Raw genomic sequence first — 12318 nt, forward strand, 5'->3', positions numbered from 1 at the left:
GCTGCTGAAGCCTTTGACCTTCCTGAAGGGCAAGAGGGAAAAGTTTCTCTGTGCCTCATAAACACTGTCAGGCAGGACTAACATCTGTCTATCCACCGCAGATGAAGAAACCCTCCAAACAGCAAGACTTCTCTAGGGTGACAAATTTCCACAGTCCAGCTACTGCTGAAGGTGCTTTGAACTGCATTGGTCAACACAGGCCCACACTAGCGATGTGTATGGGTTCATTCTTTAAGATAAATTGAATCACATCCCTCCTGGCTTCACGTTGGGCATGTCCCAATCTCTGTGTCAGCAGGACCCTGGGATTACCCATAGCAGTAAGATGGGGTGTCGTGCCAGGTCTGCCCTTACGCCCTGGTCCCCCACGGTTCCAGCAGAGGCTGTATCTTTCTGCATCTCTCACAGCCCAGCAGCGGGGCCCTGGTTTGGATGCTGGCATGGTGAAGAGCTTGATGAGCATCTGTTTACCTAGTGCTACCTTTACATGGAATACAGTTGTTTGGCAGAGTCAAATGCTTTACATTAGGTTACAAATCAAATCAGTTCTCTTTCTTCTTGCCAGTAAGCAGTAGTTCTTGGGGGTTTGTGAGCTGGTTAAACTCTGTGACTGAAAAAACAGTATAATGCCACTTAGAAGTGCAATATAAGGCTACCAGAGTGAAGGTACAGGCCCAAGGGCCATGTAGGTCAGTCTGGGTTACAAGCACCAGCTAACAGCGCACTGCTGCGGGAGAGGGCAGGAAGAGGCAACTATTCAGTGGTTTGCCTCCAAACAGCCCTGGCTCCCAGGAATTTGTGGTCCAGGAACATTCCATGTCAGACACGTTGCCTTTGTAGTCAAATCATTCTTTTTCTATTGATTTGTCCAGCCGTTCTCAAACTCATCCACACTTTTGGTGTGCGCACATCCTGGGGTAAGGAGTTCTGTAACTTTTAATACTCCTTGTGTGGTGTCTCCCTGTCCTTTTTATTTTCAATGTCCACCTTCTACATTATTTTTATTCATTTTGCTTTGAAAAATTACTAATTTAGAAGTTCAGGGCGATTTATCAAAATTTTTGCCTGAGGGGACAAAAGCAACACGAGTGTGAAACATCACTGTAATTTTTTGATTTTCTCTCGTATTTACTTTTCAGCTGTACACTCCTAAAACACTGACTATACAAATTATCGACGCAAACCCTTCCAGTTTATTGAGATTTTCACAATGTCTGATGCTTCTCTACAAGACTTCCGAACAAGGGGAGCTTTGGGTACCTTTTCCTCGCTTGTGTTCTCTCGCCCGTTTCAGCTGTTAAGGAGTTTGCTGCTGCCGTTGTAGAGAAAAGTTTTAAAACGCAACCTTAGGACACTCAGGCTTTTAAGCCAAACCCCGGGCTTCTCAGAACCCAGCTGACGACTTTAAAGCGCCGCGTGAATTAGAAATAATAATAATTCTCTCCCTTGGGAGGAATTCCTCCCTTCCACATTAAAAACCTCCGTGCTGTGAAGCGCCCGCCGCCGGACGAGCGGCACCTCCAGCCCGGGCAGGGCTGCGGGAGCCGGCAGGTGGGTGCCGGACGGAGGGACGGACGGAGGGAGAGGGGCTTCCCGCGGCGGGGCGCGGCCGGGGGTGCGCGGCGCCGGGCCGGGCCGGGGCGGGCGGCGGGGGAGCGGAGCCGGGCGGGCGGGGGGCGCCGCCGCCGGGGCGCTGCCGGCGGAAGGCGCTGGGTGCCAGGCCGGAGCGGGGCGCCGGTCCCGCCCCGGCGCTATCCGGCCGGCGGGGAAGCCCGGCCGGCGGCCGCAGCCCTCCGCCCCCCGCGGGCGGCCCCGCCTCTGCCCCTCCTGGCCCCGCGCCTTTTTGCCTTTTTTTTTTTTTGGGGGGGGGGGGGCGCAGGGGGGAGCGCAGGACCCGCGCCGTGGGTGCCCGTGGCGGGGGGGAGCGTGGGCAGCGCCTCCTTCCGTGGGGCAGGGCCGGCGGCTGGCGGCGGGGCAGCGGGGGCCGGGGTGCCCCCCCCGCCGGTGCCCCTGCGCCTGTGCGTGTGCGCGCTGATTACAGTAATTTTGAGGGCGATGTTGCAACGGGGCAGAGTGTGCGGGGCGGCCCGTCCTGAACTTTATAACGCTCCTGCATGTCCGCCGCCCTCGATATCGCGTCCCTGAGCGGGTCGGCGGGAGCGGCGGCCGGCCTCGCCGCCCTCGCCGCCTCCCTGCTGCCCGCGGGCCGCCCGGCCAGGAAGGGGAGTCGTTTGGGATTACCGCGGCGGGCGGGAGCCCAGTCACAGCCTCAGCGCTGCCGCGCCGCGCCCGGGGTCTCGGCGGGGAGCGAGATGAGGGGCAAAGAGGAGAAGTCGTCGCTGAAAGGTGGGTTCACCGCTCTGCCGGCGGGACACCCTGCCCTGGCAGGAAAACCGCTCCCCCCGGGGGAAAGCGCCCCTCCAGCAGCGGGGCCGCCGCGGAGCGGGGCAGCGGGGGATGCAGGGGGGTGCGTGCGGGGTACAGCCGGGGCCGCGCTTGGCACTGAACGGGGCCAGGTGACTTGGCGAGAGCAGCGGAGCCCTTGCAAAAACACCGGTGCAGAGCGGGGGCGGGGGCGACGGTGTGACCGGCCGGAGCGGGCAGCGGCGGGGCCGCGCTCGGGCTGCGCCGTGGGCATTTGCGGGCAGCGTGGGGGGCCGCGGCGGAGCGGGGGGGAGGGCAGCGGGCTGCCGCCCGCGGCAGGTTGTGCAGAAGAGCGGGGGGGGCTGCGCCGGAGCCTGCCCCGGGGCTGGGAGACGCTTGCCTCGGCGCACAGCGGGCGGGAGTGTGGCGGGGGGCAGCCCCGCCGGCCCCGCTGCCGGGCGCCGTGGGCCCGGAGGGAGATGCCAGGGGAGCAGCGAGCGGGGGACGGGAACTGCGGTACCCTCAAAACTGGGGAGGTCCAGTAGTTTTTAGCATCAGGACTCTGAAAGCAGTCCAGAAGGGGCAGAGGAAGCTGGCTGCTCCTATTCCAATCTATCAAGGTTTTGGGGTTTGGGGTTGTTTAGTTTTTTGGGTTTGGTGTGGTTTGGTGGTTTGTTGTTTTTTTTTTTTTTTTTTTTTTTGTCTCCGCTTCCATTCATGAGAGTGGCAGGTTTTGCAACAGAGTGAGGAAAGCAGCAAGTGGGAGAAGCTAGAGCCCCGCCAGCCGCAGCCAGCTTTGCCTTGCTTCTCCCGTCGCCCCTTCCGTGCCTGGCGCCGGCTCCCTTGCGCGCCGGGGCCGGGCAGGGCCCCCCTCCGCTGCGGGAGGGACACCGGCGGCTCGGTGCAGAGACGCCCGGAGCCCGCAAACATCCCTCTTGGCTCTCTCGCTGTAAAGCCCTTTGCAGCGCTTTATAAGACCTGTGCCCACTTCGCAGGGCTTCTCTCTCTACTCCAAATTATCCGTCTTGCTGCTCAGGGTGAGCTGCAGCCTTCACGGCTGCTATACTGGGGTGCTTGCCATCACCCCTCCCTCCCGCCCCCGAGGCAGACGATACAGGCGCTGCCAAGGGATGCCGCCCAGCGGCCGGTTGGGGTTGGGGGGAGGCAGCAGCATCGGGTGTACAGAGAAAAAAAAAAGGAGGAAAAAAATAAAAAGGGCTCCGGGCGGGGGGAGGACGGGGGCACGTTGCAGCTGGAGCCGCTGGCCGCAGCCCAGCGCCCTTCGCTCAGACAGCAAGGCGAAACAGGCGGATGAATAACGCCCCGTCGGGTGGAAAGTTCCAGCCGCCTGCAGCGCGCCGGGGCCCGGCAGCCCCTCGCCGCCCGGCAGCCCCCCGCCGCGCCTGCCCGCTGCGGGGGCTGCAGGCGGGGATGCGCCCCGGGGCAGGACGGGGGGGCCGTGGTACCCGTCGTCGTGCCGGCCTGCGCCCCGCGGGCGGGGGTCCCCGGCAGCATCGTTTCACCTTGCGCTCGGTGCATGCACCAGCGCTGCCGACGCGCCCCCGGTGCGCCCGCAAGGAAGGGACTGGGCAATTAAGTCCCGGGTACACGGTGTTCCCAAATGGCCGTGTACAGTGGAAACAACAACTGCGGAGCGGGGCTGTTTTCTTCCCCCCCCCCCCCCCCCTTTTGCACTTGTCCAGTTCTCGGTCATCTCAGCACCTTTTCTAGAAGCAGATCTCTGTCCTTTCCTGCAAGTTCAGGGGACTGGGATTTTTTTTTCCCCCTTGTTTCCGTTTTTGGCATTAAAAAAAGACGTATTTTTTTTTCCCTTTTCCCTTTCAGTAATGTCCCAGCCGGGATCAGGGCAGTGCACAGAAGGGACATTTGTTTGTTTTATTGAAAACGGGGCAGGAAATCTTGTTCCCCTGAGTCACCGCGGCTCCTTCAAGGAAACGCCAGCCTCCCTTATCGCCGCTCACCCGGGGCGGCGGGGCCCGGGAGCGGACGCGGGCTGCGGAGAGCGGCGGGGTGGGGGGGGCGCTTTAGGAAGAGGTGCTCGTCCAGGACAGAGCCAGATTTCAACTTTATATAAGCGCAAAACATAAAGAAAATTGGGGGCACAGAGAGACAGGACTAAGGGAGTTTGCTGTGCAGAAAAAAAAAAGGATGCGTTTGCTCATGGATGCTCTGCCCGGTGGGGATGCTGTGGGGGGCTCCCCTGGGGGGTGCAGGGTGGTGGCAAAGGCACTGACGCTTGTGTGTGTGTGTGTGTGTCCCCCCGATGTCCTCGGAGGCGGCCTGGCCTCCGAGGGCGTCGGGGGGGGGGGGACGGGGACGACGAGCGTGGCCGCCCCGCCCCGATCCCGCCCATCACCGTCGCCACTTAAGCGCCGTCGGTGGCCGCGCCGAGGCAGTGCGTTGCTGGGAGCCGGTGCTGTCGTGCGCTCGTTATTTATTCACCATCTCGTTCCGAAATGACCGTGAAAGCAGCCGAGGCGTCTGGTCCTACCTTGACCTACTCGAAGATGAGGGGGATGGTGGCCATCCTCATCGGTGAGCGGCGGCAGGGGCTTCTCCGAGGATGCTTTGGGGGCTGTGATTTTTCTCGCAGGATGGCTTAACGATTTTATTTCTCCTTTCCTTGTCTTTTTACTTTATAGCTTTCATGAAGCAGAGAAGAATGGGGCTGAACGACTTCATTCAGAAGATAGCCACCAACTCCTATGCATGCAAGCAGTAAGTATCAGAAATTCTGGCTGGATTTCAGTCACAAATATCACAACGTATTGCGAGATCTAGTTAAAAAAAAATGTTTGTTTACTGTAATACCTGTGGCATGACTCTTACGGAAGACATAATTGATCTTCTGGAAGTATTACTCACTTGGCAGCAAATCTTCGTGAGCTGGGTTTGGGAGAAATAAGGTGGATGGGGTTTCTAGAGCCCCATCCCTATTTTGAACTGTACTTCCAGTATAAATACATTTCTTTTTATGATGGAATTTTCTCTCGATTAATTTTACTCCTTAAGTCGAATAGATTGTTTCAGTTGCCTTCTGTAATAGCCCAAACCAAAACTCATCTTTCATGATACGTGTGTGCCCTCTGGTGGAAAGATCTGCCTGATGCTTCTGGGAACTCTTCTAATCATGCATGCTCTTACCCTTGCAGCCCTGAAGTTCAGTCTATCTTGAAAATCTCCCAGCCTCAAGAGCCTGAACTGATGAATGCTAATCCTTCTCCTCCGGTGAGTAGATCTTACTCAGTGAAGCATTTTTAGACCATCGAATCAGCCGGTAATAGAAATGTAGCAAAATCAGCATCATGAGTGTGACTGTAGTTCAGCTCATAGCACACTGATGTAACTGGGAAAGAGAGTTATCAAGTTAGACTGAAACTTTTTCCCAACATGGAGAATATAAGCCTTATGGGTTGTTACTTCATTATGGAATGTGGCTAAGACCTCAACAAGAACTTTTAAGTAAACTAGGGCTGTTATACTCTTTGTAGGCAGTACCTAATAGTTTAAGATATCTGGCAGAGGTCAAGATTAAATTTTTAGTGATAAGAAGAGTGCTAATCTTCACTTTCAAGGTTGCTTTATTTATATTTTGAAAAAAAGAGACATTGTTGAGACTCTCACTACCAAGCTGTTTTATTAAATGTGGTTTCTGTCTGTTTATTTTTCTAGCCCAGTCCTTCACAGCAGATCAATCTGGGTCCGTCATCCAACCCACATGCCAAACCATCAGACTTTCATTTCTTAAAAGTGATTGGAAAAGGCAGTTTTGGGAAGGTAAATCTAACTTTTTTGCTGTAATTTATTTACTCTTCGGCTTTTGTATGTAATGCCTGAGAGTCGGGTTTGTACTGGCTTTGGTAAATGGCAGTCATTTAAACCAGACCCGAGTGTGCCCAGTGCCTGGCTCCCTGCATAGCTGCAGGGAGAGGGAGCAGGGTGCTGCCTTTGAAAGGGTCATAAAAAAGCAAGGGAGCGAGGAGGCAGTGGTGCTGGGAAGAAGATGTACTTCGCTTTTGGAGGGGAAGGGAACTAGACATTAAAACTTTGGCCTAAATATAACTTTTATCTGCCAGAGCGGTAATAAGCATTAGGCATTTCTAGCAAAGAGCTTGCAGATTGAGCCAGAGGGGTGTAGCAGTGCTCAGCAGTTAACATAAAGGCTTGTTTCCAGTTGTCTTTACAAGTTGTTCTGTATTTCAGTATTGCTCAGTTCTGGGATTTTATCCTCTTCCAGGTTCTCCTTGCACGGCATAAGGCAGAAGAGCAGTTCTATGCTGTTAAAGTCCTGCAGAAAAAAGCAATCCTGAAGAAGAAGGAGGTAAGCTGCTTCTTCACGATGCCATTGCAATGTCCATCAAATGTATTTTTACTGCTATTACTAAGCAAGTGTACTAAACACTGATGATGATTTATGTTTTCAGGAGAAGCACATCATGTCAGAGCGCAATGTCCTGCTGAAAAATGTGAAACACCCCTTCCTGGTCGGGCTTCACTTTTCCTTCCAAACTGCAGACAAATTGTATTTTGTCCTAGACTACATCAATGGTGGAGAGGTAAGCAGTAAGAAAATGAAATAGTATTTCCTATCATGTGCATGGTGGCGGGGTAGACTTTTTCACCTTTCCTTTTAAATAAAAGAGTTGCAAGGGGAAGAGTCATGGGGGAAAAGTTACTAGATTGAATGTTTCCAGCCTGCCAAGTTTTGAACTACCAAAGGATCGTTAGGCCATTTCCTGCTATTGTTCTCCCTCGCTATATACGTTTGAGTCTAATTAAGCGCATTGTTAACAGGCTTTGGCGCCGCTTACACAACTTTGTTCTCTCTGTCTCCTGTAGTTGTTCTACCATCTCCAGAGGGAGCGCTGCTTCCTGGAGCCCAGGGCCCGATTTTACGCTGCTGAAATTGCCAGTGCGCTGGGCTACCTGCACTCCCTGAACATTGTGTATCGGTAAGCAGCCTTGCTCAGTTTGTCAGACTAAAAAAAACCAAATGCTTTGTTGACTAAGCATGGAAAAGCCGATCTCAATATGAGCTCAGAATTGCTTTTAATATTTTTTATGACTAAGTGAAGTTCTGTAAACAATTGCATCTGAAATATTCTCACTGTAGCTCCTCTAATGAACGCTTGTCTTCTTTCATCTCTTCCTACAGTGACTTGAAGCCAGAGAATATCCTGCTCGATTCGCAGGGGCACATTGTCTTGACTGACTTTGGACTCTGCAAAGAAAACATTGAGCACAATGGCACGACCTCCACCTTCTGCGGCACGCCAGAGGTACGGCCAGCCCTCAGCCCGCCTCTCGCAGAGCGGCAGCAAGTGCTGTCCTCCTCAGTGAAAACTGATATCTCCTGTGCATATTTACAGCTGGTTAGACAAGCAGGGGGTACTACGGGTCTTGTAGCATCAGGCTGCTGGTGAGGATGTGTGGGACCTGTAGAGCTTGTTGAGCAGGAGAGAACAGCTCTCGAGCTCTTTATAAAGAGCTTGTAGCTTTCCGGTAGCTTAGCTACTGCTGGGATTCAGTAAGCTGCTTTCATTCAAGAATGGACAGGCTTTCCTGATTATAAAGATCCCTTTGGCTAACGCAGTTCCCTTCCTTCTCTTACACAGTATCTTGCTCCTGAAGTTCTTCATAAGCAGCCCTATGACCGGACCGTGGACTGGTGGTGCCTTGGAGCAGTCCTGTATGAGATGCTTTATGGCCTGGTAAGCAACGAATCCTTCCTGACAGACCAAACTCGCTTACTCGTCCTTCCCCTGCAAGAAACCCCGTGCTTGCCTGTCAGCCTCATTAACCTGGGTCTCTCCCGTTCCCACAGCCACCCTTCTACAGCAGGAACACGGCAGAAATGTACGACAACATCTTGAACAAACCCTTGCAGCTGAAGCCAAATATTACCAACTCAGCTAGACATCTCCTGGAAGGCCTCCTGCAGAAGGATAGGACAAAGAGGCTTGGCGCCAAGGAGGACTTCGTAAGTGCAAACTAGCCAGTACCTGTAGGCAGCACAGGAGGATGACTAGGCCATGCTGCTTACATTAGCTTGGGTCTGAATTAATCTATTTTTCTCTCTGTAACAGATGGAGATTAAGAATCACATCTTCTTCTCCCCAATTAACTGGGATGATCTCATTAATAAGAAGATTACACCCCCTTTTAACCCTAATGTGGTATGTATCACTTCTAATTATAGAAAGCATGGAGAGCATCTTTTCCCCCCCTTGTCTTTGCGGGGTGCCTGGGAGCCAGAGGAACTGGCCAGATGCCTGTATTTGGGGAACACAGCTTTTCCTTCCCTTGTGGCTGGCCAGGCAAGGTTAAAAATAAACGGTAGCTGGCTTTTTACTGATGGACAGTCTAAATTTAGCTGGGTTTTTTGGCCTCTCAGAAATGCTTCATTTGCATGTCTATTTTGAAATAATCCCTGGCATCCCTATTTTACAGAAGGGGAAGGTAAGGTGTAGAAAGCAGGTAGCTTCCCAAGGGCAGAGTTACATTTGGCTTGTCAGATACTAACATCTAAAGAGAGGGATCTGGTTGTGGAGGTTGTTCTCTTTTACTTTCTGAGCATTTTATAAATGAAATTTAATAACTGGCCCAGAGATCAAAGTCCTCCCCTGCAAACTGCTGCATGGCAGAGTGGCGTGTTTGCATTTGGCTTTTGTTGCATGAGCTTAGTTGGAAGGTAGCGTATTAAATTGAATCATTGTGTTTTTAGTGAGACAGTATGCAGCAGGATAGAAAAAAAGGTCAAACTAAAACTGGCAAAGGCTGTTAAACAGTGGGCCCAAGGTGATAACACTGTGGGTCTCCGCACAAGGGTGCTTGTCCCCATTTTGAATTGAACTGTGCACTCACAAAACATGTGGGTCTAAATGTTGCGTTTTTCCTTTTCTGCCCTTTGCACAGAGTGGCCCCAGTGACCTGCGACACTTCGATCCAGAGTTTACAGATGAGCCAGTCCCCAACTCCATCGGCCAGTCCCCGGACAGCATCCTCATCACCGCCAGCGTCAAGGAAGCCGCTGAGGCTTTTTTGGGCTTCTCATATGCCCCACCCATGGACTCTTTCTTGTGAACATTTTTCTTTCTTTCTTTTTTAATAATAATAACTATTATTTTTATTTTTGTTTGGCCTTCTGGTGGGACTGCCAGTTGGCCAGTCATCTTGAAAGAGAATTTGCACATTTCCACCATGGCAGCTTTGCAGCCTTAATTTCAACTACACTGTTTGCTGGAAGCTTTTTTGAAGAGCACATCACTCTCTAAATGAGCTTTACAGGCTTTTCATTTCCATTCGTTCTTCCCCCAAAGTGGTGCTGTCTCCTTGGGAAAGAAAAACAAGAGTGACTGCTGCCATAGACTGCTACGGCAGATCGTAGGAGTAAGAACAAGATGTTTTGAAATCGTGCTCCGAAAAGCCTTGCCTGAAGATCTATCTTGAACGTGATAAGGATTTTATGAAATGTGCCTTTTTCTGATGAGATCTTGTGAGCTCCAAAGCTTTCCCTGTTGCAGAGTGTGTTTTCTCAGTTCCTTTATGTGGGTTTACTATGTGAACAAATGGTATGCGTGTGGTTTGCGTACTACAGATGGACTTAGTTTAAAGCATCAATGTGACACTTGCAGGATACCACAATGTGGGGCATTGTTTGTTTCTTCCATATTTGGAAGATAAATTAAGTGTAATTTTGAAATTTCTTTTGTAAATCTATACAGTCAACTAAAATTATTGAAATGGGCTCACAATTACTTGTATCCAAATGCTTGAAGAAAGCATTGCTGCTATGAAAAAAGATTTCTATTTTTAGAAAGGGTTTTTATGGACCAAAATGCCCCAGCTGCAGTCAGTCAAAGCTGTTGGTTTCTTTTTTTTTTTTTCTTCTTTTTTTTTTTCTTTTTTAGTTTAAAAGATGTCATCTGTAAAATGGGCATTATTTATGGTTTTGGGGGTTTTTCATTCCTGATTGTATGTACTGTAAAAAAGATCTGTACATTCAGTTGTAACTCTAGATGTATATTTAAACTTACAGACTTACTTGTAATGTATACCATCATTGTAATGTAATATAATTAACATGGTTATATGTATCATATTTTTTTGGTGACCAAACCCATTGGTTTGCAGTAAAATCCTGAAAAATACTTCCATAAACTCTGTGATTTTTTGTTTCAAAACAAAGGTTTTCTCCCTGAAAAATTTCAGCCAGCTTTTAAAAAAAAAAATAAAGAACAAATCTGAGCTGCCAATCAGCCAAGATACCTGTGTAATTTTGCTTAGGTGCGTGATGGTTATTCCGTCAGACTGCAGCCATACAAGTCTTATCATGGATACACCCTGACAAAATACTTGGTCTTCCAAATGTGGGTGTTCGAGTGGGTGTGTATCGGTGTGGGTGCTGCTACGTGGTACAAATGTTCACACTTCCTCAAAATTAGTTTTTCTACCTTTAGCAAAGCAAAAGTACTACTCTCTGGTGTGGACAAAGCGTACTTACACTTAAAGAATGAAGTCCTTAGGTGAGTTCTACAACAGAAGACTTGAGCTCTTCTAGCACTGTGCTGGAGAAGAATGCTAAAAGCAGGCTGGTGTAAGGCTGATGGAAACTCCTGCCATCCTGGAGCATCAGATATTGCTGCTATAGTGTGGGGCAGTGTAATGCATCCTGAGTTTACCAGTGTCCCAAAATCTGTTGGGGAGGCAGATTTCACCAACCGATCGTATGCTTACCTGGGTGGGGTAAAACAGACTATTCATCTAAAACTGAGCTGTTAAATACAGGTTTTTATTATTGGGTGGCCTGCAAGAGGGACTTTCAGCCAAGAATTAAGATAACCACTTCTTCTGGGGTGATCCCATTCAATTTCTTCTGCATGGTGATGGATTATTTACAGCTTATTTATACGGCTTATTTACAGCTCCCATTATCCACTGGTTACTGCAGTTGGTGGTCTCAGCAATTCGGAGAATCAAAATGAGCAGTTGCTGAGAAAAACCTGGACAGAGTCAACTGTTGCTCGGGCCACTGCGATAACAGCAGTGTAAGCAAAGCTCTCATGGGGTGATATTTCTGTTCATTATATTTCTGAGATAAAAGCATGCAGTAACTTTCCATCTTTTATTACCCGTTGGATGTAGGAACAAAAAAACCTGTATAGCTTCAGCTATAAACTGTGTCTGGGAGACCACACTCAGAGCTGAAAATGCTGATTTATAGCAGACAAGAAGCCTCTCTCCTTTCAGATCATGTTAGTATATGAAAGAGATGCAGCCACCTCCCCCTCAAACTCCAACAATCCCAAACTCATGCGTTCAATATCTCTGAATAGTGTACTGACAGGCCTCGCAAAGTCTTCCAGTGCTATAATGTGCCTGAAACATCTTTTGAGTTGATGACTTGTAGGCTAGAGATGTTAAAATATATAGTGCTCCTACAGAAGCTCCTACAGAAAATGAAACTGCACTTGCTAAGCGATGAAGTTCTGCAATACACATTATCTTTGCCTCACATTTCCCAAGCATTAGCAAGGTGCTACGTGCAGATATGCAAGCAGAGAACTGCAGCCCTAGGGTAACAAACCATTAAATGCTACCGATCATTTTCAAGAAAAAAAACCACTGGAGTCATTAATAATGAAGAAGTATGGAACTTCAGCGACTCGGAGGTGTACCTTGGGTGCCTTTCATCTTTGCCAAGATGTAGGGTATTATTTTAATGGGTTACTGTTAAAAAACAATGATTGTAATTTTAACTGTTCTACCATGAGTAGGCTCGTTATGCGGCTGCTGCTTTGTGCAAAAGTCTGCAACTGCTCACAATGAATATTCAACACATGCTGCCTCGATTTCCTAGTGTAGAAAAGGTGAAAAATTTGTCCATGTTTTTAATCTCCTTGAACTCGATGTATTACAGTCATGGCTGAAGGG

General features: G+C 49.9%; 1 protein-coding gene across 2 annotated transcripts; it reads left to right on the forward strand.

Moving 5' to 3' along the window:
- Positions 1 to 1981: 1981 nt before the first annotated feature.
- Positions 1982 to 10535, forward strand: SGK1 (serum/glucocorticoid regulated kinase 1). Of its 2 annotated transcripts, XM_082307936.1 has the most exons (13): positions 1982 to 2346; positions 4858 to 4920; positions 5028 to 5103; positions 5538 to 5613; positions 6058 to 6162; positions 6623 to 6706; positions 6810 to 6941; positions 7225 to 7337; positions 7541 to 7664; positions 8001 to 8096; positions 8210 to 8365; positions 8472 to 8561; positions 9301 to 10535. In XM_082307936.1, exons 1-13 carry the CDS (start codon positions 2115 to 2117, stop codon positions 9466 to 9468), a joined length of 1515 nt encoding a protein of 504 aa, XP_082164062.1. In that variant the 5' UTR covers positions 1982 to 2114; the 3' UTR covers positions 9469 to 10535. The 2 variants fall into 2 exon arrangements, with proteins under 2 accessions (XP_082164062.1, XP_082164063.1); XM_082307937.1 differs by lacking the exon at positions 4858 to 4920 and having other exon boundaries at positions 1984 to 2346.
- Positions 10536 to 12318: the final 1783 nt, after the last annotated feature.

The sequence above is a fragment of the Platalea leucorodia genome (genome assembly GCF_965183815.1).
Source record: "Platalea leucorodia genome assembly, chromosome: 3".
NCBI lineage: Eukaryota > Metazoa > Chordata > Aves > Pelecaniformes > Threskiornithidae > Platalea > Platalea leucorodia.

Excerpts from the sequence above, each read along its gene's own strand:
- SGK1 (XM_082307936.1), top strand. The coding sequence starts at position 2,115 with ATGTCCGCCGCCCTCGATATCGCGTCCCTGAGCGGGTCGGCGGGAGCG. Across the intron at positions 6,942-7,224 it reads ACTACATCAATGGTGGAGAG|TTGTTCTACCATCTCCAGAG; the intron begins GTAAGCAGTAAG and ends TGTCTCCTGTAG. Across the intron at positions 7,665-8,000 it reads CCTTCTGCGGCACGCCAGAG|TATCTTGCTCCTGAAGTTCT; the intron begins GTACGGCCAGCC and ends TCTCTTACACAG.